Genomic DNA, 19,520 nt, shown 5'->3' with positions numbered 1-19,520 from the left:
GTCCCTAGTCTCATGGCGGCGGGGTCTCCTCTCGAGGTTTCCCAGGCACTCCAGTCCGTTACCAGTTCCTAGGTTAGTGCTAGAGCTCGGAATATCTGCCCGATATCGGACCAATCCATATATATACATACATATATCCCTGTTAACAGCCGTGTGGACTTGTCCCATTTCCTTTCGATAGCGAGTGTAATTTTTTTGAGAGTGCTCCCCCTGTTCCAAGTGCGTGTGTGTGTTTCTTTTCCTGTTTGGGTGTGTGCGTGTGTGTGTGTGCTTGGTTGTCTCTGTGTTGGTGTAGAGAAGCAGCAGCAGAAGCAGAAGAAGAAGAAGCATTGTATAAGACGCCAGCGCCAAGTTCATAGACAAACAGCGACACTCTTTTTCGTCTCTGCTCTAGCCCAATGAAAAAGCTTTTCAGAGAGGAACTCAGAAAATGAGAAAACGATAGAGACAGAGAGCGCAGAGAGCGCCGGTGCACTGCTCGAAAAAGTGGCTCCTAGTGATTCGCACTGAAAACTATGACTTACTTTCAAGCACCTTTAGCAGTGATTTCAATGCGCTACATGCTTCTGTGATGAATTATAAGATTTTTTGCAAATTAAAATAACTCAAATACCACAAATAGTGAAAACAAGTGCAATCAAAATAATTGATAATAATTATAAAATAATTAATAATATATATTAATATTATTTTATGGGTTCTTTGGAGATTGCGAGTGCCACCATAGGAGGCACCAATGCAGGCCCCATATATACTATTCCACGGTCGATTTTTTTTCCACAACTTTGCAGCATTTTTCCCGGTGCACTGGGTGAGCATGAACTCGGCGAGGGTTTCCCGGCCGGAAACCTTAGTCAAGGTCTCGCCAGCGCCAGCTTTTCAACGCAGGTTGTTGCTGCGCTCTCGCTCGCACCCGCTGCTGGTGGGCTGCTGGCTGGGCCATCTCTGTCGCACCGCGGTCGATGGCGAGCGAAGCTTTATTGTATATTTCATCTTCCACGCTCTTTTCCCTGCTGTTTCTGTTGCTGTTTCTGTTTCTTTGGGGCTTTGGGGCAGCGGCACCTAGAGCGGGAGCGGAGCGTTAGCTTTCCGGGCAGCTGATTCGCGCTCGCCTCTCCGCTCGCTGCCGCCGTGGCTGCTCCGCTCGTCGTCTGGCTGATTAGTTTAGTTTGTGATTTCAATATATGTAATTAATTTTTGTTTCTGTAGCGGTACGGACGGACGCGTCGCGACGTTCGCTTGGTTCGCTTGGTGTTCGTTCGGTTGGTTCGCTTGGAGCTTGGAGTTTAAATTCGGTTCGCCAGCCGTCGCTGTTTCGTATTTATTATTTTTTATTTTTATGAGTATTCGTATTTCGCATTTGTATCTGAATGTTTCTTTGGCTCTGCGTACGTGTGTTAGCGATTGTGCGAGCTTCCTTCTCTTTCAACTTGCCTTTTTCGTGGTCGCCGCCGCTGCTAAAATGCAAAGAACACGCTCGAGCAACGTAAATGGCGCCGCGCTAAGGAATGGAATTGGAATATCAAACAGTACTCTTCAGAGCCCCATATAAAAGTTGAAAAAAAGAGGAATTAAAACCGAAACTCAGCAAGCAACAAACAAACTTCGCTTTGACAACACCCACCCCCGCGCTTTTTTTGCATGTGTGTGTTTGTTCCAGTGCTTGTGCTTTTGTGTAAAAAAAGTTCGAAACAACAAACTAAAAACGCGCTCCGGAGGAATTATTATCAATAAGGTACATATATGGCTGTTACCTTAAGCATATAGTACTTATAGGGCTATATTCCAGTTTCAACAACCGAACGTTGGTGTATTCTCCTATTATACCACTAGTATATTCATAAAATCAATGGTAGATTTCTTACCAAGGCAAGGTTTCGGCACTTAAATAGCGCTGTTGGTGTATTGTTGAAAAAACATTGGTATTTTTTGTGTTTTGCAGTGTAGATAGTGTAGTGTAGTTTCCACAATCAATTTCTAAGCGCAAAATTAATATTGTTGGAACGTTTAAGCTTAGCCGCTGTTGGTGAACATACACCAACGTGTATTGTTGAATTCGTGTATTATATGCTGTTGCTCAGAGTGCTGTGGTACTTGTACTGTTTCATTTCCGTTTTTGTTCACTAATTTCAATGTTTTCTTGAGCAGAGAGTTGGTTGTATATGGTGTAGCATTTATGTGCTGAAATCAGCGGCGCGTGCGCGCATTTTTGCGCGATCGAAACCCGAGAACGATTCACTTTTTTGTCGACTTGGGAAAAGTTTCGATTTACGAAAAAAAATTCCCACTGTCTGTGTTTGTCATCCTCCGAAAATCTGCTTATCCAACACTAACGATCGCCCAGCCACAAACACATAGAAATGCCAAAAACTATCACATTCGCATCGACACAATCAATGAGGCAAGACAAATAAAATTAACATATTAATGAATTTCCAGTTTATTTTTTCGACTTATTTAATTTTAATACCAAAAAAAAAAAAAAAAACAACAGAAAAACAAACCAGAACTCGAGTCTATCGACTTCGGTATACCCAAAGACCACGAAAGCGGGAAATGTGAATATGGCCAAATTCCAGATCTGTGCTTTAATGGGTGTGCGGAGATCAACGGATTCCAATGAATATTGATGTTATATAGCGGGGCACTTTATGATGGGTTCTTAGCCTCCCTTGAACTTGTAGGCAGCATAGAAAAAGTTTGATGGAACTGAGCTTTGGATGATAATAGCAATAAAAGTAAATACTTGTATAAATAGCCCAGCATAACATCAGGCATTTGTTGGCAACAGTTTTTCAATGATTTACCAGTTCCGAGTTCCTATCAATAAAAGTGTTTTTTTGCCATTCGGTTTGGTTTCTTCTTTCCAATTTTTTGTTTTTTGTTCGCCTGTTTCGTTGCCGCTCTCAAGGTTTTCTGTTTGCTGGTGCCGATGGTGATTATGATGATGTTGATGATTTTTGTATGGACGTTTTCCATTTTTATTATTTTCTCGGTTACTTTTTGGCTTTTGTTTTGTTTTATGTGCGATAATTAATTTCTACGTCGCATGCTGTTGTTGGCAATTCAATTGAGTTGAAAGAGCGCGAAATGTTAAAAATATAGTGTACAAATCTTAGGACAGTTTTTTTTTAAAATCCATTGGCACTTTGGGGAGATCTAAATTATAACCATAACATTATTTAAAAAAAGAGAAAAACATATAATTTGGGATGTCTGATTCATTTTTAGGGACAATAAAATATGCAGTCAATGTGGTGGGCATTTCTCTTTGTTTTATATTTATTACGAGTTCGCATATGTAAACATATTTATATTTTTTTATATTTTGTTGCTCTTGCCGCCCTCATCAAATTTTTTGCTGACGTCGCGTCTAAGAGCGATCGGCTTAGCTGAGCGTCAAGCGTTCAGCGTTCAGCGTTGAGCGTTGAGCGGACCAAGCGGTATAGAGAGTCGAAAGCTCGACGCAAAAATGCGGGCAGGGGGCCTGCTTGGTGGGCAGGAGGGTGGGCTTGTAGAGGGGCCAAGACGCTCGAAAGCTGCGGGAAAAGGAAAGCCGAACCTGTACTGAAAGCGGACCTAAGTAGCGGCAATTGATAACCTAACCTAGACAATAAAAACGACAGCCAACCGCTGGCGACCCCCAGAAATGACGTCCACTACTTGAATAACTTGCCATTTTTAGTTAAATATTTAATTCTCAATTAAATGTGTCAGATTCCCTGGCCGTCACGCACAATTTAAGGCAGGGAACGTTTGCCGTGAGAAATGGAATGCTAATATTGAAATGAGCAAGCTAATGGTACTACTTTTTGTTCCACAATTTGTATTCTAAAATACAACCGGAAAAACTGCATATACTACGAATACGTTTTACATTTTGATTTCTTTCGAATGGCATTAAGAACAATGTAAGCTATCATAAATTAAGGGCAATCAAATCGAGCCGCAAAGAATGTGGACTGCCAAAACACAAGTTTATCGATAAATCGAATCTTAATTGGAGGCGAATTTAGCATGCCTGATTGGATCGCATATTGCCGAGATAGCTTGACGCCATCTTAGCCAGCTATGCTAATTAAATCGATTTGGCTTAGATTAGCCACGCTGCTGCGGTTCACATGGCGTATGTGCAATAGCCTCGATACAACATAACGCATACGCCTAGTGGCCAGGAACGCATGATAACATAATATATCCAGCGGTTTTGTGCATCATACAGCGTCTTATCTCTCCTCATAACTTCTACCTTCCTCAAAGTCTCTGTAGGTCAAACTAGTTTTATTTCTTCAACAGATTAGCAATATAATCAGCTTGAAAGCTCCGCATTCTAGTGAGACAGATAGTTACTATAATTTCATTTATTTTTCCCATTATTTCAACTCGTCTCTTTAGCTCCGTTAATTTGAAACTCAAGTAACTGATATGGTTTTCGATCATCGATTGCTATAGCTCCTCCTATATTACCTATGTTATGGAATGTTATGCAAAGTGCACTCGCAAATCTTTGTAGAACGTGCTTTAACGGCCACGTTCTTCTTGCCCTCTCTTTCTTCCCGCCCATCTTGTTCTCCCCAATAGCTCTTTCTTCTCCGTCCGCTCTCGTTCTTCAGTTGCTCTCTTTCTCCCCCCATCGAGTGCTCAGCTATTTTTGGTTTCTGCGACAACTTTTTGCCACCACCACCACCTGATGTCGACGTCAGCTTTGGGCCAGGTCGAAACAGCAGCGTCTCGCTTTCTTTTGTAATTAGCCCTGCAAGGATATTTTCAATCAAAATGTGGCTATCAACGTGGAATCAAGTACTAGATGAAAAAACTAGTTAGTTTCTGTTTCCTATGTTATATTTGTTTTATTAGACTAAGAAATTTGATTGATGAGTAAAAGTGCTGGCATTAGCTCTCCACAAAAATAAATATTGGCAAAGACGTTTTACATTTTGTGCAGCCGCATAGCTTAGAAGTAAATATATACAATTTCTTCAAAATGATAAGGCGGAGTGTAAATGTCACAAATTCAATGCAGTTCATTCATTAGCATACTTGGAATTTTGCCGACATCAAAGGGGCGGCCAAGACATATCGCCTATAAGTCAACCATCAGAAAAATAAGAAACCCGTTCAGCACTGGCAAAATGATCCACTCTAATGATCTATTAGCAGGCATTTTTTGTTGTTTTTGTTGTTTTTCGCTGTATTTATAAATGATTTAAATACAATGGCGCGCAGCGAGGCGTATACGTAATATTGCGTATACGCCCCGCGGTTCAAACTCAATCTAACGCGCTCCATTCGATGTAACTTTAACTATTGCAAATGTAAACAAACCGAAAGTGTGGGAGGGGCGCAGGGGGGGAGGGGTGTTGGTGGATGGGGAATTGGGGCTTGGGGTTTCGGGAGGGGGGTACGTCAAACGTCAAAGCAAATTATATAATTTATTTATTTTGTTACCGCTGAGCGAATACTCTCTTCACTGTGCGTGTCGTTTACTTTGGATTCTCTCTCGGGTTTTTCCTCCGATTATCCCCTGCAAATCCCCCATAGACCCAAAGTTCGTTGTCGTTGTCTGGCAAATAGCTTTTCGTCTTTTTCTCGCCCATTTCTGGCGTTCTCATTATTCTTTTCTTATTTTTCTGCTTTATTTTGACGGAGCACTTGAATTTATTTTTGTTTTATTTTTTTTTCTACGTCGCCACGCCGAAATACAAATACGAGAATGGACAAGTGCAAAACAAAACAAAAACAACAAAAAATTATAAAAAGCAGTGAGCAGAAAAGGTTTTTATATTACATTTTAATTTTTTTGTTGTTTTTGCTGTTTTCTACCCCTCTTTCCGCAATTACGACCCGCTGGCGGGTGATTGACCCAGGCCCCAAAACTCGGACCCCAGTTGCAGACCCACAACGAGATACAGATACAGATACAGCCACAGCCACAGATACTGCTTCAAGACCGTAGCTACTGCAGCTTTACGGTGGGTGATTGGGTGGTTGGGCGGTTGGTGGTGCGGTGGCTCATTGGGTGGTGCGTGTGCCAGCCGCACAGTACAAACAAAAGGCCCAGAAAAAATGTTTGCAAAGATTTTCTGCGTGCCTGCGATGTCCCTGAAAACCGAGTGGAGCTTACATTAGGAAAAACTAGAAAGAGAAAGGCATTGAAAAGGGTTTACATGTGTGTACAAAGCGGATTCCGGGTATCTTTTCAAACTCTTATTTTTAAAATGGGGCAAGTCTAGAAAACGTGGATAATTGACATTATGGCAACATTACCTCCAGTACCTCCTGTTTTCACTGTAGCAAGCCCGCACGTCAGCACACTCCCACACACACGCACACACACAAACACACACACACAGATACGCAGTGGGAACCTCCATCTGATTGTGTGTGTACACACGCCCACCTATGTACGTGAAACACCCCCCGCAGAGGCAGCCCTAATGCCGCAGGATTCAGTTGTCCTTGATTGACACACACACACCCGCACCCACACACACACAAGCACAGGAATAGCGCCTGTCTGTGTGAGCTTTTGGGGAAAAGTTGAGGACACTCGTAAAGAAGTTTATCTTCTTATATATATATATTTGATTTAGACTGCCAAGCAACACTTGAAATGAATGCGCACAAAATAAATATATGTATATATACTCGTATATATGTATGTATACATACTTTGTTTGAGGAATTAGAGATGAAACTGAAGATAAAAGGTAGGGATAGAAACTAGACCAGATGCCATTTAATGGATAGTTCGGTAAATCCAAAAGAATTAGCTGGTTGCATGATTCCGAGATAAAACGTTAAGGTGCTTACTTTGTATGTTAATTATCAGATGCTTTACTATTCCATTTTCTTAAATAAATTCCTATTTCCAATTTCCTAATAAATAAATGGTCGCTTTCTCGCCCAAGGTAACAAATTGTAATGTTATTCTCGACTTTTCTTTAGCATACTTACCAGTTCACAAAACTGCACTCCATGAAATGTTTAAAAACATGTACATAAGATTGAGCGACAAAACTAGTGATACAAGGTGGAATAGCAATCAATCGAGCAGCTTAGGATAATAAATTGGCCCCATCGAAATGTGTTGAATTCAGCAAAAAAAGAAAGTAAATCAAGTGAAATATGTATCAGTCATGGTTGCTCATCTCGGGTTCAATAATTCCCTTAATTTGCAACTGGTGGTGCTAACTTTTGTTTTTTTGATTCAACCGGTTTATATTTTCACAAAACAGCCACAAAGTCAACGAGATAACAAAAAGCTAAAAACAAAAGGAATTTAAGAAGCATTTTGCGGCAGCTGAGGTACAATAAAGCAACAGGTGGCAGCACAGAACAGATCAACAATGATATAAACATTTTTTTAAGTTCGTTCGACAGCTAGTGGGAAGTAAAAAATTAAAATATAATTTAAGTAAAGTTTAAGTTTAAGTTAAGTACTTTAAGTATTTTAAATGAAGTGCCTTTCAAAAGGTAGTACCAACTATTTGTGCTTTTTGTGATTGAGCCAGAATGATTACAATTTCAAATGAACCATTTTTAAACTGCTATTTCTTTTTGACTTTTTTTAGCAACAACTGAATGGCTAAGCAGCAACACAAATTAAAGCTACAACAAAGTGAAACAAAATACCTCCAGCTGTACAAATATTGATTGATATTGAACAAGTTAAAAGAAACAAATGCACAAATTTAAAGCAAAATAATGGGGAAATTAAAACAAAGAGCAGTCGGAGATGAATACATAATCAATATGTAAACTAAGCTTGTTTCTCCGCAACCCGTCCAACGAAAACCAAAAAAAATACTAAGAGTGTTTCAAAAAGTTTTGAACAAGTACCATAGAAAATACCGTTTGGCGGAATTGTAACTGTTATGCCGTAAAAATACCTAGTGAATTGAATTAGGTGCAAGGAAATACTGAAATTTAGTTACTGGTTGTTATTGTTTTATGTTTTCTTTTGCTTGAAAAGTAAGGTACAAATAATCACGAAGTAATATTAAAAAACACAAATAAGTGAGAAGATAACAAAGCAAATTGCAACTGCAGGACAGCAACAACAACGAATCAAAACAAAGTAATACAAAATAAATAATTCATCAATATCATACCAACAACCAGAAGACAGAGCGAGACGGATTGAGGCATAAACAAACTACAGAAGCGGGTGCGAGCGAGAGGGCGTGCGCGAGAGCTTGCCGAAAGAGCGCGAGAAAGAGAGAGCTAAAAGCTTCATGCAGAAAAAAAAGAAACAGCGCAAAACATGTAAGTGAAATTGATTTTTTGCCCTCTACCTTTATTCGAATAATTTTATTGTTGTTATTGTTATGGCCAGCATTAGATGTAAACATTTCATGATTGATTTATGGGGCCCCAGAGAAAAGAAAGCTTACGCTGCTGCTCGGTGGCAACCCTGAAAAAGTTGCGATAGTCTTGCTTTCAGATACTTACATAAATTGTGGTACTCGAAGAAGATGCATATGATTTAGTTTCGGATTACGGTAGGCTGCAATCATCGTAATTCGTTGGGATAATCTTCAAAGTATTTAGCTTACGGTATACTTGACAAAGAAAGGTGACAACCCTGTACAAGCTATGATACATGGTACCATAAATAATTTAATGGACTCATTCTAATGATTAATTGATATATAACAGTAACAAGTGATAATCTTAGGTGGCAGCCCTGACGATACTTGCTATTATTTTCATGTACAATGTGCCTAAACGCTGGATATTCCCTTCATCCAAATCTTTAATCTAATCTAAGCAATACTGAAATACTAGAAAATCACCGTCCCAAGTTGTTGACTTAGCCAACTCGCTAGTTACGGCCATCACTTGCATTATCCTTATCGAGTGAATACTAGTTGGCCATGACTCAGAGGGCAATGCAACAATGTTTGATTACAATGGTTGCTAGAGGGGATTACGAACTATGTAACATGTTTAGAACTTCTGAGGGTCATCTATTGTTGTACACCTGTAACTTGTTCGAAACACAAAGGGTTAACGATTACAACCAAGATCGATCTTTTGCCTTAAACCTTGTTTCAGGTTCCCCGAATGTTGAAATGTTATATACCAAAGTTGTAACTGTCAGAACTTGATATCTACACTTTGGCTATAACACCACCACCAACGCCAGAAATGCTCAACAAAGGCGACGGGTTCAACAACAATTGGTGGGTGTCTGGCCATGGTCGTTGAATTTGTTGGTGGAAAGCAATCGAGAAGAGCACGCCAGCGATTTCGGTTGGCGGCTTATCAGAGGCAATACCCATGTTTAATATCTGTACAAAGATTAAATTTGCCCTATTCCCATACGTGTATATATATATATATGTGCATACATAAGTATGTATGTGCTCATCGCACACGTTTATACCTAAAATGTATATGGCCAATCGGCAATTTTGGGCTATCCCATGGCAAACTTTATCGATTTGCGGGCTATAGAGTTTTGGAGGCGTGTCGTGTGCCACTTTACATTGGTTGAAACAGTTCCTCAAGATAAAAGCAATTAGGGCGAATTTGTTTTGCTGATTATCAATCGCAGGCCAGGGGCTTTATTGTCATTCATGATTTCATTTGAAATATCGTAAATCAACTTGAAAAAGGGCTGATTAGCTTTCAACTCTCGTTTTTTTCGTGCAATTACTTTGATGATAGTGGTTTGTAGTAAAAACTCAAAGCCTGCAAGGGTAATTTGCCTAAATATATGCTCCGAAACTTGGATCTCCAAATAAATCATTAGTTAAAAACGGTTAAACCAATAATCTACACATTTTATTAGTTTGAGCACCTAATAGAAAAGGAACAAATAATAGGCACTTAATTCCATCTAATCGTTTGGTTTTTATCACATTGCGTATACGCCCCGTTTCACCAACACAGCGATCACCTCAAGTACTCAAGTACTACACCATTTATTCAGTGGTTTCAGTGGTGGTAGTACTGAACTTTACTTTAGATACTTTCGGTTGATGGCCCACCAACTGGTTGGGTCCCCATTGCGTATACGCCCCATTGCGCGCTGTGACATCAACGCCGTCTGATTTTGGCAGCAATTGACATGTCCACCCTCGTTGTCTTTATGACGCTGTTTACGCGCCACTCGAGAACAATTGCAAAACAAATTCGGAATGGCGGAGAAAAATGTGCAACAGTTAAATAAACTAATAAAGAAAAGAAGCGCAGTTATTACGGCAAACGCCGATGATAACTGGAAAAAGAAATGCTTGGATTGCATATTACTTAGTTGTCGAGTGGCTGTTGACTTCCTTGTTGACCATATAGTCTTCTTTCGTAATTTATCACATTTTTATTCTTATGTTGCAGTCTATTTTTGCTCGGTTAAGAGTTCTGATAGCAAGCTAGAAAGTTACTTACAAGCCAAGCGGTAATAAAAATTATTAATAATTATTCTAGGGCACATGAATATCTTCATTTCTTACTGTGCACTCGTACAGTAAATTGAACTATCTCTTTATTTGTTTATGTCATATCTCTGTCAATATCGAAATTTCTGCTAAGAAACGCAGAAGTGAAATAAATTCATTTTTAATTAAGCTATTAATTATTAACCATATTTCCTAGAAACCATGATGAATAAATTGAAAAGTAATAAGAAAGTGGTATCAACAAAAGCCATTTGAGATCAATATCATCAAATATTACAATATACAATAATATATGTACATATAAATTGAAATACGAGATTTCAGGAATTGCCCGATGTTTTATTAAGTTAAATAAATGTAAATATTTTAATAGATATATATTTCTATATGAGCGTTCGAGAAATTTGCTTCTTTCCCACGGCAATGCTAGTTTTATATAGATGGAAAGCCTCAATTGTCCACAAGGAAAAACAAACAAACAGCCAGCTCGAGGGCAGAAAAATACAAAATTTATGACCAGAACTCCCCGCGATTCCCTCGACCACCAAATACGATTGTCATGTGAATCAGAGGCAAGAAAATAATATACGAAAATATGCCAAAGGAAATGGAAGGAGTAAATATAGTTCAAAGATCTGCCCTGAATAGACGGTTATATTTTTGTGTGTGATCTGAGCAGGTCCATGGGCACGTATCTATGTATATAGTGTTTTGAATTATTTATAGGCGACACTTGGATAGGATTCGCATATAAATAATGTGGACTTCTTTGCCTTTTGCTTCTGCTTTTGCTTGAGTCATTCAACCAAGAAAGTGAATCCCCCCTTGCGCCGCCCATGACCCAAAATCGTTTATGGTTTGAGCGTTTTACGAGTTCGATCATAAAAAATCCCAGGAACGTCGAGTCCAATTGCGCTCATTTTCTTGCTCACTATTTGGTTTCGTTGCCGGCTAAATTTAGTTTTTTGAAAAGACAACAAATTAATGTTTTGAGAACGGCATTTGACAATAAAACACAATGTTCTGTCTTTAAGTGCACTGGGAGAAATGGGTACGCATAAATATTATTAATGCTTACTTAATAATATTATTAATATTATTAAATATTTACATAATGGAACAAGAAATTAGAAGAAATTATAGGGTACATTATTATTTTTAGTATATTGAATGGGATTAATTAAACAAACCTTTATAAAATAAATATACACTCTTATTATTTGGTATATAATTATATAATTGATACATAATTGTTGAACACTAAACCATTAATTTTTATATCAGTGCCCTCGTCATTAAATGGGAAAATAATCTACTGGGCAATTTTAAATAGGGGGCTTCGAATTCTTATCAGCTATCAATGATGCAATGGTCTCCTCAGCCGATCGCTCACAGAACCCGTCCACCTCTCTGTATTTTCCAGCTAGAGAACATGGAGGGTGCCAGTCGCAGCAGGAACTCCTCCACGAGTCACAGTCAAGGTCGCGGCCAGGACATTGAGGATCTCAAGCAAGACATTCCCTACTTTGACGCACCGCAGGCCCTCGATTCCGATCTTCTTGATCTGGGCAAGAGCGAATGCCAGCTGGACGAGCTGGCCTGGGATCCCGCTGCGGATGTGGATGCGGAAGTGGGTGCGGATGTGGGTGCGGATGTGAATGCGGATGCGCCGCTAGAGACGGCTCCCGCCGTCGAGCTCGAGGAGGACAACTATCCGGATGAGAATGAGAGCTCGGTGCTTGGCAGCGACTATGCGCCCAGTGGGAGTGGCAGTGGTGAGAACAGTTTCTATCAATCGCCCACGCCCTCTGCCGCCGGATCCGGTTGCGATCTAATGCTCCGACCGCCCTCCAGTTCCATGTACCACTTCAATTACCGATCGCCGGGTAGTCCAATGCCTGCGGCTTCAGGAGTGACCAACTCTCGTGGTCTGCATCCGTTTGCACATCCCCCGGCGCATGGCAATCCGTCTGGTTTCTATCCGAACATGTGGTATCCGAATGCACCATACGGACCGGCAGCATCCGCAGGAGGAGCCGCGTCCGGTGGCAGGTACATGGGCTACGGACCGGGCGGAGTGCCCGGAGGAGCCAGTTCTGGGCCCGGTGCGGCTCCGGGAGCAATGCAGGCGGCATATCCTGGACACTCGGCCCACATGCATGCGCTGCACCATCAATATCCGCAGCCACATCCGCACGCCCACCACCCGCAGCATCCGCATCATTCACCACATCCGCACCACCCGCATCCGCACGAGACCATGATGGAGATGTTTCAGCTCTCGAATAGGTGAGTTCCATGGATCCTTTACTGAATTTGTGAGCTTACCAAGCTACAATTCATTGAATACTTAAGTTCTTATGGCTATCATTTCTTCGCTAGCTAGAAACTCATTATACTATATACACATATATCTGGAATCTTTAAGATGTGAAAACGGTTTATTTCAGCCTGCCAATAGGAATAATTGCTTTGTAATCCGAAACCTGGGGGATGTATTAGTTCAAGACGCACGCAAATCGTGTGCACCCCCTTTTCGAGGCGAGGATCCCACCCACTGCGCTAATGGGGGGCAGCATCCACCCGTGGCCCCGCGACAGGAGGTCGGGCGGCCAAATTGGCATTATTCAGAAGTGCCCACTCCAAGTTTCCAGCTTCCTGCTGAGTGGCTGGCCTGATTGAAGATTGCTCCGCCCAATTAGGCGTCATCTTGTGGCACTTGCGGCACTTGTGGCACCAACTGAGCACCCCACACCACCGAAAATCACTTGATTAAGGCGGCCGTGGGCGCTTCAAATATATTTTTATCAGCATTTTGCTTGATTTATTTTCGTCACCGAGACGACTGGACAGGCAGGCATTCATTCGGCATTCGCAGTTCCTAATTCAGCGAAACGCCATTATCCGAGCTGCAGGAGAGCTGCACAAGTCCACCCACCCTTTGGCCGCCCCTTTTAGAGCGCCCACTTTGATTGACAGACCATAAGCAGAACACCCTGCACTCGTTTCCTTATTTACTTGGCCATATGTGTATGCATTTGTATCGCTTTTGCCGTTGCTGTACCGTTACTCGCGAACTTATAATCCGATGCGTTTCGATACGTCATTAGCGCGGCTTCAAGGTCGCTGCTACCGCATCCGACGGTTGAGAGGGGCAGGTTGGGCGGTGGGTGTTGGTGGGTGCTGGTGGGTCTCGGTAGGCGGGTGTGTTGGTTGTTGGGTGTTGGGTGGTGCCGGCAGTTAACGATACGCGCGCACTTACATTGTAAGCGGCAGCAAACAAACAGAAAGCGCAAACGAGACAGACTGCGGAAGCGGGCAGACGCCAGTGCACTTGCAGAAAATAGGGCGCATTGCTGGTGAAATTTCAAATAATGTCGCAAAAGTCCATTCATTCAACTATATAAATGCGTGCTAGGGACTTAGTTCCATTCAAACCATTTTTAATCGAACATATCGATAATAACGATATCCAACCCTATCCCATAATTGATATAATCGAAAAGTAATTAAAAATATTTTTAAAGTACCTAATTGCTGAGAGTCTTGAGTAAATTACCCATACGCAGTGTGGTCCGAATGAAAACGTGCTATTTATACTCAAACAAAAAGCGCAGTTCCAGTTTCTGGTCAATAAGTGCTTGTGCAGATTTTACAAGTGTAGCTCGATTCCCCATTCAGCGGCGAATGCAACAAGTTGAGTAAATAAGCAATCGCACACTCGCCGATAACATCCATACAAACTCAGCCGGCATATGTGCACAATTACGTGTGTAAGTGCTTGTGTGTGTGTGGGTGTGGGTATGTGTGTGTGTGTGTATGGGAAATGGCACTTGGAAATGGCTAAAAAGTAGACAGCTCGAGAGGCCAAGCCAACAGTCGTTGGCCACTTGGCCAACAATTGCACAGACAACAATTTGACATCAAGTGCAAGGGTGCAGTGCACTGTGCTAACTCAATCAAGGCCAGCAAATCGCTGCATCGGCAATTGGGAATCGCAATGGGAGTCGGTTGCACATTTTTCGAATACCCTAGAAGTAAGCCATTGCAGCAATGGGATATGTAAAATGACGGTATATTAAATTAACACACATTGTTCGCAGGGTGATTAAGCAAACTATAGTGCTTTTGGTCCAAATATTTTTTCGTTTATGGATTTTGTAATGGCTTGTTTTTAGTATCGGTCGTTTTCGCGTCGTTTTGAGTGCAAAATGTATGAGGCTTTATTTGAAATTTAAGAATTAATGTTTTCGTTTTTATTTGTTCGCTGAGGTCAGTTACCTTTCGCTATCTCTAAAATGAGCACTATTTTTTAACGATTTACTATTAAATATTTTTAAAACATTATGCGGCGTACATATGTACCTTTTTTGTATTCGATCTTATCTTGCTTGAAATATCCACTTTACTTTTTCCAAGTATTTGCATTGGTTTGCATTTTGTTTATTTGGCTGTTGCGCACTTTCCCAGTGCCTAGGATGCCTTTATTTTGATTTTCCTATTCCTATTTTCTTCGATTTTATTTTTTTGTGCAACTGTTTGCATTGCTTTTGCCAATGCAATGGCAATTGCAATTGCAATTGCTCCTGCACTTCGTTTTGCACTCGCCAATGTCTGTGTGTATTTTTCGAACTTGTTTTGCAATTGCGTTTTAAAATAAATTACATCAGTAAGGGGGGTGGAGATAGGGGTTGGGGCTTGTGGGTTGGCCATAGGAAGTGAAGTGGGGCATTTGGACGGGATGGGTCTAAAACAACATTGTGGCAGCGGACAGCGGTAGCCAATTGGATGGAGTATGAATTACTCATGAACCCGGCACGGAAAGAAAATAGCACGAAAATGTTCAAAAGCTAATATCCATCACATCTGCAATTAAATTAGTTCGCAAAACGAGTCTTAAGCTGCATTAACACTAACTAATTAATAACAGGTTTTGGTAAAAACGCTACCCAATTATTTGCTGTGCATCGCTTTACGCAATCGCAATATATTGTTCAAGACATTTGGCGCCAAGTGAAACGAACCAAAGCCTCACCAAACAGAACGTGATCATTGCACTCGAAGCCCCGAACCAATCGCCCCCTACGCGAATCGCCACCCATGCAAAACTGATAATTACTGACAGACTGAGACGCACAGGGGCAGAAGGGGCTGTTTTGTTGTCATAGTCTAGCCGGGGCACTATGTAATACTTGCGACTGCGTAACGGCCAAACAAATGCCCAGTCATGTGCCACATGCATACATATGTACATATATCAGCATCAATATGTATCAGTAAATCAGTATATAGATACGGACATATATATACGGACATCTTACGGACAAACGATGCCGGCGAGCTTTCGAGTGCAAGCTGCTCTGCCTCCAGATAATTATGCAACATGCGTAATATGGGTATTGAACGAAAGTTCAATTACGAAGTCTAATAAAAGCAGAAATCCTATAAAGCTGTTCAAAAGTCCAAAAGTGCGCAGTACTTTAAGCCACAACCGCATTTCCCCGGACATCCCGAATTCCTACCTCAACAAACAAGCACTAATCGCTTGCAACCGAATAATACATTGTGTGTTATTTATTAGCGAGCAGTCCCCCATCCATGGTGCATTTTTATTATCCAAATAATCTGACGCTGTAGTCTAAGCATTGCTGGCACTTTGAAGAGGTTCAACACTTATAAGTGCATGCTTATTCTCATCTAATGCCGAACTGCACTACCTGCCCCACGGGGAAATTACTTCTGCTCTTTATGAGCCGATTAATAAGTTTTCATTTCGCATATTAAGGCAAGCTCCTAATAATATTCTGACCCCATTCACTAATGCCAGAAGTTCCATAAGCCTAATGTGTGTCATTATAATGAAATGCTAATTCTTAAAAGGTTTTGAAATGATGGCATAGGCTTTTATGTGCGAAAAACCAACCAGTAAAGTAAATACATAAAATTTAACATACGAGTATATGTACTATTTTTCAGTGGTCGGGAGGCGCGAAACCGGGCGGAAAAGAACCGGCGAGACAAGCTGAATGGATCCATCCAGGAACTATCCACAATGGTGCCCCATGTGGCGGAGTCACCACGTCGAGTGGACAAAACAGCCGTTCTGCGCTTCGCCGCCCACGCATTGCGATTGAAGCATGGTAAGCTATATCATATCCTATCACATGCCTGCAAATAAATAGTAATACTACATGAAATCTCCTTCAGCCTTCGGCAACAGTCTGATGCAGCAGCGACCACAGATCACGGACACCCTGATGGACATGATGGACAGCTTCTTCCTCACACTCACCTGCCATGGCCACATACTGCTGGTCTCGGCCAGCATTGAGCAGCACCTGGGCCACTGTCAGTCGGATCTGTATGGGCAGAGCATCATGCAGATCACCCATCCCGAGGACCAGAACATGCTCAAGCAGCAACTGATCCCCACCGAGCTGGAGAACCTCTTCGACGCCCATGGCGATTCGGATGCGGACGGTGAGCCCCGCCAGCGGAGCAAAGACGAGGAGGACGCCATCGATCGCAAGCTGCGCGAGGACAGACGCAGTTTTCGAGTGAGGTTGGTTCGAGATTTGATCATGACTCAGATCTTATTATTATGACAATATACTATGTTTTCATGCAGATTGGCTCGTGCTGGTCCCAGATCGGAACCCACCGCCTACGAAGTGGTCAAGATCGATGGCTGTTTTCGGCGTAGTGACGAAGCGCCACGCGGCGTACGCTCCAATCATTTCAGCTCCAATATGCAGTTGATCAGGAGGACGCGCGGGCGTGATGATGTCATTCCTCTGCACACCATTAGCGGCAACGATATCGTAAGTTGATCCATTATTTCCATTATTTTGAAAAGATCCTGTCCAAAAGTATGCTGCAAGTAACTACGCTTGTACCTCCGAACTAAAACTATCATGCAGCCTACTTTTCCACACCTCTACAAGGCCTTCATAATCCGTAATCCATGATTCATTTAGATTCTGACTGGCTGCGCCCGGATCATCCGTCCGCCAAAGATCGCCAGTCGGCTGATTGATGCCAACACAATGGAGTACAAAACCCGCCACCTGATCGACGGCAGGATCGTCGACTGCGACCAGAGGATAGGTATTGTGGCCGGCTACATGACGGACGAGGTGCGCCATCTCAGTCCATTCACCTTCATGCACAACGACGATGTGCGCTGGGTGATCGTGGCCCTGCGGCAAAGTAAGTGTTCAAACCTAGCCATATCATACCACATCATACCATATCATACCATATCATAACATATCAAACCATGGCATATGTACTCCAACTCCAACCCATCATCTGTTTGACACCTTGCAGTGTACGACTGCAATAGTTCTTATGGCGAGTCCACTTACCGGCTGTTCACCCGCAACGGGAGCATCATCTACCTGCAATCGAAGGGCTATCTGGAGATCGAGAAGGAGACGAACAAGGTGCACTCCTTTGTCTGTGTGAACACGCTGCTTGGCGAGGAGGAGGGCAAGCGGCGGGTGCAGGAGATGAAGAAGAAGTTCTCGGTGATCATCAACACCCAGATACCGCAGGCGACCATCGATGTGCCCGCCTCCGAGCATCCGGCTCTGCTGGAGAAGGCCGTGCTGCGGCTCATCCAGAATCTGCAGAAATCAGGCGAGAATGGCTGCCATGGTGACGTCGATGAAACACAGGATGACGACGACGATGAGGAGGATGATGATGAGGATCAGGACGATGGCGCACGCAGTGTGTCCCAATTCGGCGATCCCTATGATAGCCACCACGGTCGATCGAATCGTGGTGCCTCGGCACTTTCCTCCCACGGGCATGGTAGCTCCAAGACCCCGCCCCTGGCACTGATTCCACCGGAAACATGCTCCGTCAAGTCGTCGATTTCGAAGAGCATTAGGGTGGTGAATGTAACGGCGGGCAAACATCTGCGCGGTGTCCACGGATCCACGGCGACAGTCAATTCGCCTAGCTCCTTGGGCAGTTGCACCTGCAGCGAGTCTCATTCGCCCTGCGACTTCTGCCAGGGTTCACCCCCGCCCGATCCCCAGGCGGTTGGGTCCACCCTAAAGAGGAGCAGCACTGCTCTGACGGAGACCGAGGAGAAGCAGCCCAAGCGGCGCTTTATGCCCAGCACTGGTGAGTTGGCTGCCGGTTAATTTCGAAATTGATTTACTACTGCCGGCTATTTCTGGCATCTTTTGTGATAGTTACTTTTGATTTTTCCATTCAAATTTCAATTATTTGCCGGCAGAAATCGAGCACGTGCTGCACACGTCACTGGACCAAATCGGGCGAAATCTGACCCAACAACTCAATGTGGCCAGGAATTTGCGGGAACAGAGCCAGCTTTTCGAGTTGCCCCATGCCAACCAGCGGTTCGATGAGATCATGGTAAGCTATACAACGAAAATCTTGAAATCCAATTACAAGCAAATGAAATATACATACACACAGTTTGTGATTGATGTTGACCGTATTATTTTTGTGACCCTTTGCAGCAGGAGCACCAGAAACAAAGTGAACTGTATGTGAACATCAAGAGCGAGTACGAGGAGCAGCTGCAGCACAAGGCCACCACCCGCAAGTCATCGGAGTCGGATCGAAATCATGAGGAACAGCCGCTTCAGGAGGACGACCAGAACTAGAGAGATGGGGAGCGCCCGATCGACTCTCGACTGAAGGGTTTCATCGATGTGATATGTAACTACTGTCTTGGCAGCCAGCTCAAGCCCAAACACCCAAAGTGTCCCTAATCCGTAATAGAACCAATAATTGAGGGTTAGGTCTTTCGGTAACTGCTGCGCAACAGATTCAGATACAGATACTGATAGATAACCATTAAACCTCAACCTACATATGAGTGAGCCTGAGACAAGCATACTTTAGACGTCCCGCCCACATGCACACACACACACACATGATCCACATATATATATGTACATATATACACTGTTTGTTCAGTTTGTTGTTTTTAACTTTCTGTCCCACGTAGAAGGACTTTTACATGCATGTAGAACTAGTTACCGTTACCGTTGCCGTTTCCGATTTCGTTTAGAATGTTAGAAACATGTTTAGTAGTTAAATCCAATAACAACTGATTCTCTTGATTACAAT

The 19,520-nt window shown here is 42.6% G+C and overlaps 1 protein-coding gene across 1 annotated transcript; it reads left to right on the top strand.

Annotated features, from left to right (window-relative positions):
- The first annotated feature begins 11,707 nt into the window (after positions 1-11,707).
- On the top strand, positions 11,708-19,060 carry LOC6550721. The gene is made up of 8 exons (XM_026982018.1): positions 11,708-12,695; positions 16,383-16,546; positions 16,614-16,968; positions 17,035-17,227; positions 17,384-17,615; positions 17,736-18,542; positions 18,658-18,797; positions 18,905-19,060. The coding sequence occupies exons 1-8, from the start codon at positions 11,767-11,769 to the stop codon at positions 19,049-19,051; spliced, it is 2,967 nt and encodes a 988-aa protein (XP_026837819.1). The 5' UTR covers positions 11,708-11,766; the 3' UTR covers positions 19,052-19,060.
- Positions 19,061-19,520: the final 460 nt, after the last annotated feature.

The sequence above is a fragment of the Drosophila erecta genome, unplaced genomic scaffold (assembly GCF_003286155.1).
Source record: "Drosophila erecta strain 14021-0224.00,06,07 unplaced genomic scaffold, DereRS2 tig00000126-arrow-pilon, whole genome shotgun sequence".
Lineage (NCBI taxonomy): Eukaryota > Metazoa > Arthropoda > Insecta > Diptera > Drosophilidae > Drosophila > Drosophila erecta.
Note: the sequence above shows the minus strand (reverse complement) of the source record. Positions and strands in the feature narration are given on the sequence as shown.

Excerpts from the sequence above, each read along its gene's own strand:
- LOC6550721 (XM_026982018.1), top strand. The coding sequence starts at position 11,767 with ATGATGCAATGGTCTCCTCAGCCGATCGCTCACAGAACCCGTCCACCT. Across the intron at positions 17,228-17,383 it reads CCATTAGCGGCAACGATATC|ATTCTGACTGGCTGCGCCCG; the intron begins GTAAGTTGATCC and ends TGATTCATTTAG. Across the intron at positions 17,616-17,735 it reads GATCGTGGCCCTGCGGCAAA|TGTACGACTGCAATAGTTCT; the intron begins GTAAGTGTTCAA and ends GACACCTTGCAG.